We start from the raw sequence: 8291 nt of genomic DNA, 5'->3' as shown, positions 1-8291 counted from the left end.
GGATGGAGGGGGGGGGGTCCTCTGCTGGATGGAGGGGGGGGGGTCCTCTGCTGGATGGAGGGGGGGGGGGGTGTCCTCTGCTGGATGGAGGGGGGGGTCTTCTGCTGGATGGAGGGGGGGGGGTGTCCTCTGCTGGATGGAGGGGGGGTCCTCTGCTGAAGGCGCAGTGGTGTAGGTCATGATGTCTCCCATCTCTCATCTCTGCAGGTTCGGAACGGACACATCAAGAGGATAACTGACAACGACATCCAGTCCCTGGTGCTGGAGGTGGAGGGAACCAACGTCAGGTGAGTGCTCGGGGGTCCGTGTACAGACCATGAGTGGGGGGGGTAGGAATGGCTCCCTCTGGTGGCTGAGCCATAGATGTGTATATTATAAGCTGTAATTTCCTGTTCCAGCACCACATACATAACCTGCCCAGCGGACCCCAAGAAGACCCTCGGCATCAAACTGCCCTTCCTGGTCATGATCATCAAGAACCTCAAGAAATACTTCACCTTTGAAGTACAGGTGAGTGCCAGAGCAAGGGTTTTCTCCCCCCGGTCACTATATACAATGTATGTGATGTGGACAGGAAGGGGGGTCCTCAGTGTTGGGAGATGTGGAGGGGAGGGTCCTCAGTGTTGGGAGATGTGGACAGGAGGGGGGAGGGTCCTCAGTGTTGGGAGATGTGGACGGGGGGGGGGGTCCTCAGTGTTGGGTAATGTGGACAGGAGGGGGGGGGGGTCCTCAGTGTTGGGAGATGTGGACAGGAGGGGGCCCTCAGTGTTGGGTGATGTGGACGGGGGGGTCCTCAGTGTTGGGAGATGTGGAGGGGATGGGGGGGTCCTCAGTGTTGGGAGATGTGGAGGGGAGGGTCCTCAGTGTTGGGAGATGTGGACGGGGGGTCCTCAGTGTTGGGAGATGTGGACGGGGGGTCCTCAGTGTTGGGAGATGTGGACGGGGGGGTCCTCAGTGTTGGGAGATGTGGACGGGGGGTCCTCAGTGTTGGGAGATGTGGACGGGGGGTCCTCAGTGTTGGGAGATGTGGATGGGGGGTCCTCAGTGTTGGGAGATGTGGACGGGGGGTCCTCAGTGTTGGGAGATGTGGAGGGTAGGGTCCTCAGTGTTGGGAGATGTGGAGGGGAGGGTCCTCAGTGTTGGGAGATGTGGACAGGAGAGGGGGTCCTCAGTGTTGGGTGATGTGGACAGGGGGGGGGGGGGGTCCTCAGTGTTGGGAGATGTGGACAGGAGGGGGGGGGGTCCTCAGTGTTGGGTAATGTGGACGGGAGGGGAGGGGGGGGTCCTCAGTGTTGGGTAATGTGGACAGGAGGGGAGGGGAGGGGAGGGGGGGGTCCTCAGTGTTGGGTGATGTGGACAGGAGGAGAGGGGAGGAGAGGGGAGGGGGTGGGGTCCTCAGTGTTGGGTGATGGGGATGGGGGGGGTCCTCAGTGTTGGGAGATGTGGACAGGAGGGGGGGGAGGGTCCTCAGTGTTGGGAGATGTGGACAGGAGGGGGGGTCCTCAGTGTTGGGTGATGGGGATGGGGGGGTCCTCAGTGTTGGGAGATGTGGACAGGGGGGGGGGGGTCCTCAGTGTTGGGAGATGTGGAGGGGAGGGTCCTCAGTGTTGGGAGATGTGGACAGGAGGGGGGGGGGCGGCCTCAGTGTTGGGAGATGTGGACAGGAGGGGAGGGGGTGGTCCTCAGTGTTGGGTGATGTGGACGGGGGGGGGGTCCTCAGGGTTGGGTGATGTGGACGGGGGGGGGGGTCCACAGGGTTGGGTGATGTGGACAGGGGGGTCCTCAGTGTTGAGTGATGTGGACGGGGGGGGGGGGGGGGGTCCTCAGTGTTGGGGGTCTCTGTTACATAGTTACATAGTTGATACAGTCGAAACGAGACATATGTCCATCAAGTTCAACCAGGGAAATAAGGGGTAGGGGTGCGGCGCGATATTGGGGAAGGGATTTTATATTTCTTCATAAGCATTAATGTTATTTTGTTCCAGGAATGTATCTAACCCTGTTTTAAAGCTGTTAATTGTTCCTGCTGTGACCAGTTCCTGAGGTAGACCGTTCCATAAATTCACAGTCCTCACGGTAAAGAAGGCGTGTCGCCCCTTTAGACTAAACCTTTTCTTCTCCAGACGGAGGGAGTGCCCCCTCGTCCTTTGGGGGGGTTTAACCTGGAACAGTTTTTCTCCATATTTTTTGTATGGGCCATTTATATACTTATATACGTTTATCATATCCCCCCTTATACGTCTCTTCTCAAGACTAAACAATTGTAACTCCTTTAATCGCTCCTCATAGCTAAGATGTTCCGGGCCCCATATTAGTTTAGTCGCGCGTCTCTGCACCCTTTCCAACTCCGCAGTGTCCCTTTTATGGACAGGTGACCAAAACTGAGCAGCATATTCCAGGTGAGGCCGTACCAATGCTTTATAAAGGGGGAGTATTATACACTATAGACTGTACCAATGCTTTATAAAGGGGGGAGTATTATACACTATAGACTGTACCAATGCTTTATAAAGGGGGAGTATTATACACTATAGACTGTACCAATGCTTTATAAAGGGGGAGTATTATACACTATAGACTGTACCAATGCTTTATAAAGGGGGAGTATTATACACTATAGACTGTACCAATGCTTTATAAAGGGGGAGTATTATACACTATAGACTGTACCAATGCTTTATAAAGGGGGAGTATTATACACTATAGACTGTACCAATGCTTTATAAAGGGGGAGTATTATACACTATAGACTGTACCAATGCTTTATAAAGGGGGAGTGTTATACACTATAGACTGTACCAATGCTTTATAAAGGGGGAGTGTTATACACTATAGACTGTACCAATGCTTTATAAAGGGGGAGTGTTATACACTATAGACTGTACCAATGCTTTATAAAGGGGGAGTGTTATACACTATAGACTGTACCAATGCTTTATAAAGGGGGAGTGTTATACACTATAGACTGTACCAATGCTTTATAAAGGGGGAGTGTTATACACTATAGACTGTACCAATGCTTTATAAAGGGGGAGTGTTATACACTATAGACTGTACCAATGCTTTATAAAGGGGGAGTGTTATACACTATAGACTGTACCAATGCTTTATAAAGGGGGAGTGTTATACACTATAGACTGTACCAATGCTTTATAAAGGGGGAGTGTTATACACTATAGACTGTACCAATGCTTTATAAAGGGGGAGTATTATACACTATAGACTGTACCAATGCTTTATATAGGGGGAGTATTATACACTATAGACTGTACCAATGCTTTATAAAGGGGGAGTATTATACACTATAGACTGTACCAATGCTTTATATAGGGGGAGTATTATACACTATAGACTGTACCAATGCTTTATAAAGGGGGAGTATTATGTCCCTGGAGTCCAGGCCTCTTTATACATGACAATATCCTGCCGGCCTTGGAAGCAGCAGCCTGACATTGTGCTATTCTGTAGTCTGTGATCTACAAGTCCCCCAGATCCTTCTCTACCAGTGACTCTGCCAGTTTAATCCCCCCTAAGACATACGACGCTGCAGGTTATTAGTATACACAGCCCCCCTCTATATACACAGCCCCCCTCTATATACACAGCCCCCCTCTATATACACAGCCCCCCCTCTATATACACAGCCCCCCTCTATATACACAGCCCCCCCTCTATATACACAGCCCCCCCTCTATATACACAGCCCCCCCTCTATATACACAGCCCCCCTCTATATATACACAGCCCCCTCTATATACACAGCCCCCCCTCTATATATACACAGCCCCCCCCCTCTATATACACAGCCCCCCCCCTCTATATACACAGCCCCCCCAAGACATAAGACGCTGCAGGTTATTAGTATACACAGCCCCACTCTATATACACAGCCCCCCCCTCTATATACACAGCCCCCCCTCTATATACACAGCCCCCCTAAGACATACGACGCATGCATGTTATTAGTATACACAGCCCCCCCTCTATATACACAGCACCCCTCTATATACACAGCACCCCTCTATATACACATCCCCCACTCTATATACACAGCCCCCCTCTATATATACACATCCCCCACTCTATATACACAGCCCCCCTCTATATATACACAGCCCCCCTCTATATATACACAGCCCCCTCTATATCCACAGCCCCCTCTATACACAGCCCCCCCCTCTATATACACAGCCCCCCCTCTATATACACAGCCATTCCTCTATATACACAGCCCCCCCTCTATATACACAGCCCCCCCTCTATATCCACAGCCATTCCTCTATATCCACAGCCCCCCCTCTATATCCACAGCCCCCCCTCTATATACACAGCCCCCCTCTATATACACAGCCATTCCTCTATATACACAGCCCCCCTCTATATCTACAGCCCCCCTCTATATCCACAGCCATTCCTCTATATCCACAGCCCCCATCTATATCCACAGCCCCCATCTATATACACAGCCCCCCCCTCTATATCCACAGCCCCCCCTCTATATCCACAGCCATTCCTCTATATCCACAGCCCCCCTCTATATCCACAGGCCCCCTCTATATCCACAGCCCCCCTCTATATCCACAGCCATTCCTCTATATACACAGCCCCCCCTCTATATACACATCCCCCCTCTATATACACATCCCCCCTCTATATACACATCCCTCTATATCCACAGCCCCCCCCTCTATATCCACAGCCCCCCCACTATATCCACAGCCCCCCCTCTATATACACAGCCCCCCCTCTATATACACAGCCGCCTCTATATACACAGGCCCCCCCCTCTATATACACAGCCCCCCTCTATATACACAGCCCTCCCTCTATATATACACGCCCCCTCTATATATACACAGCCCCCCTCTATATATACACAGCCCCCACTCTATATACACAGCCCCCCTCTATATACACAGCCCCCCCCTCTATATACACAGCCATTCCTCTATATACACATCCCCCCCCCTCTATATACACATCCCCCCCTCTATATACACATCCCCCCCTCTATATACACATCCCCCCCTCTATATACACAGCCCCCCCTCTATATACACAGCCCCCCCCCCCTCTATATACACAGCCATTCCTCTATATACACAGCCCCCCCTCTATATACACATGCCCCCCCTCTATATACACATCCCCCCCCCCTCTATATACACAGCCCCCCTCTATATACACAGCCCCCCCCTCTATATACACAGCCCCCCTCTATATACACAGCCCCCCTCTATATACACAGCCCCCCCCTCTATATACACAGCCCCCCTCTATATACACAGCCCCCCTCTATATACACAGCCCCCCCTCTATATACACAGCCCCCCTCTATATACACAGCCCCCCTCTATATACACAGCCCCCCTCTATATACACAGCCCCCCCTCTATATACACATCCAGCCCCTCTATATACACAGCCCCCCTCTATATATACACAGCCCCCCTCTATATACACAGCCCCCCCTCTATATACACAGCCCCCCTCTATATACACAGCCATTCCTCTGTCAAGGCTTCTACTCACCTCTTCATAAAAGCAGATTAGATTGGTTTGACACCTTCTCTCCTTAGTAAACCCATGCTGGCTATCACTTATAATACAATTATCCCCTATGTATTCCTGTATGTAATCCCTTATAAGTCCTTCAAACTATTTACCCACAATGCACGTTAGACTTACCGGTCTATAGTTTCCTGGGGAAGACCTAGAGCCCTTTTCTCACGGTTTGGTGTTCTCTGTAGGTTCTGGATGATAAGAATGTTCGGCGGAGGTTTCGGGCCAGTAACTACCAGAGCACGACGCGGGTGAAGCCGTTCATCTGTACTATGCCCATGAGATTAGACGACGGATGGAACCAGATTCAGTTTAACCTTTCAGACTTCACCCGCCGGGCGTACGGGACAAATTATATAGAGACCCTTCGAGTACAGGTTTGTGAGACCCTTCACTCATTTTGTATACCCACAGGCCACACCGCATCCTACACCCCTCCACTAATGTCCACACCGCACCCGACACCCCTCCACTGATGTCCACACCGCACCCGACACCCCTCCACTGATGTCCACACCGCACCCGACACCCCTCCACTGATGTCCACACCGCACCCGACACCCCTCCACTGTTGTCCACACCGCACCCTACACCCCTCCACTGTTGTCCACACCGCACCCTACACACCGCACCCTACACCCCTCCACTGATGTCCGCACCCGACACCCCTCCACTGATGTCCAAACCGCACCCGACACCCCTCCACTGATGTCCACACCGCACCCAACACCCCTCCACTGATGTCCACACCGCACCCTCCACACCGCACCCTACACCCCTCCACTGATGTCCGCACCCGACACCCCTCCACTGATGTCCACACCGCACCCGACACCCCTCCACCGATGTCCACACCGCACCCGACACCCCTCCACCGATGTCCACACCGCACCCGACACCCCTCCACCGATGTCCACACCGCACCCGACACCCCTCCACTGATGTCCACACCGCACCCTCCACACCGCACCCTACACCCCTCCACTGATGTCCACACCGCACCCTACACCCCTCCACTGATGTCCGCACCCGACACCCCTCCACACCGCACCCTACACCCCTCCACCGATGTCCACACCGCACCCGACACCCCTCCACCGATGTCCACACCGCACCCGACACCCCTCCACTGATGTCCACACCGCACCCGACACCCCTCCACTGATGTCCACACCGCACCCTCCACACCGCACCCTACACCCCTCCACTGATGTCCGCACCCGACACCCCTCCACTGATGTCCACACCGCACCCGACACCCCTCCACCGATGTCCACACCGCACCCGACACCCCTCCACTGATGTCCACACCGCACCCGACACCCCTCCACTGATGTCCACACCGCACCCGACACCCCTCCACTGATGTCCACACCGCACCCTCCACACCGCACCCTACACCCCTCCACTGATGTCCGCACCCGACACCCCTCCACTGATGTCCACACCGCACCCTACACCCCTCCACTCTCATAATATGGTACTCAGGGTGACATAATTGTTCTAGATTCATGCCAACTGCAGAATTCGACGAGTTTATTTCTCCGATCGTCTGTATTCTGAAGATGAGCTGCCTGCAGAGTTCAAGCTGTACCTACCTGTGCAGAACAAAGCAAAAGTAAGTCCACCACCTACCTACAGGCTGAAACTTGTCATTCCTTTGTGTTCCCTTTTGTCATTCTCTCGGCTTGCTGCCGCTCCCCTTCCTTCCTCTTTCTCTAGTCGTTCCTTTTGCTCTTCTTCTCCTCTCCTTTTGCTCTTCTTCTCTACTTGCTCTTCCTCTCGCTTTTCCGCTCTTCTGTTCCGCTTCCTCTCCTCCATCGCTCTTCCTCTCCCTCACCCCTCTCCTTCCCCCCCCCACCCCTTCCCTCTTGGCCCTCTTCTGTATACTAACCATAGTGTTTTTTCTGGTGTCTTGCAGCAATGAGTTTTGACAGTTCCTCCCCTCCTCCCAGGATATAGTGTTTTCTACATTGAGCAGTGACCACTATGCATCGACTTCTAAGTTATGAAATGTTTCCGGTCGACTGACTCTGACCCTCAGATGTTTTTGTAATAAATATGACCTTGACTCTGTGCCTTGTCTGATTGTGCTGTGGTGGTGATGGTAGCAGTGCATGCTGGGCTATTACCATCTGCCCCATTAGGGTGCTCAGGTAATTTAGAGACAGTCGTAGACCCAATGGTCTGGATCAGTGGTTGTTGCAGAAGGTCTGATCATCCAGTGCTGACCACGGACTCTGGTCAGCCCCAATAACCCCTTCACATCAGATTTCAGCTCATGCGGATGTTATACATTGGAATACGAGCAACGTCTGAATTTTAACAGTTGTGCTCAAAAGTTTTCAGACAACCTGAAAAGCAGGAAATATGAGCAGCAAAAGACATTTCTTCTGGGATTCATATTCAGCTGAAAATTAGAACGGTACAATGAAAACACAACATTGCGACAAAAAAAAAAAGAGGCCCCGGTGCAGATATCTCTTCCCCTAAGTCCTTATACTGAGGATAGAATCTACCAGATCAGATAATACCGTAATCACTAAGGATAGACCCTACAGGATCAGATAATAATCACTAAGGATAAAATCTACCGGATCAGGTAATAATCACTGAGGATAGAATCTACAGGATCAGATAATCATCACTGAGGATAGAATCTACAGGATCAGATAATCACAATCACTGAGGATCGAATCTACAGGATCAGATAATAATTATCACTGAGG

The 8291-nt window shown here is 52.0% G+C and overlaps 1 protein-coding gene across 2 annotated transcripts; it reads left to right on the top strand.

Annotated features, from left to right (window-relative positions):
- Window positions 1-207: 207 nt before the first annotated feature.
- Window positions 208-7638, top strand: CFAP20 (cilia and flagella associated protein 20; the record flags this gene model as incomplete). 2 transcript variants are annotated; one of them, XM_056552531.1, is given in 5 exon segments in its annotated part: window positions 208-287; window positions 399-510; window positions 5751-5939; window positions 7070-7180; window positions 7484-7638. In XM_056552531.1, coding segments are annotated over 5 exon segments (498 nt in total), but the record flags the coding sequence as incomplete, so codon positions are not given.
- Window positions 7639-8291: the final 653 nt, after the last annotated feature.

This window comes from Hyla sarda, unplaced genomic scaffold (assembly GCF_029499605.1).
Source record: "Hyla sarda isolate aHylSar1 unplaced genomic scaffold, aHylSar1.hap1 scaffold_1682, whole genome shotgun sequence".
Classification (NCBI taxonomy): domain Eukaryota; kingdom Metazoa; phylum Chordata; class Amphibia; order Anura; family Hylidae; genus Hyla; species Hyla sarda.
Note: the sequence above shows the minus strand (reverse complement) of the source record. Positions and strands in the feature narration are given on the sequence as shown.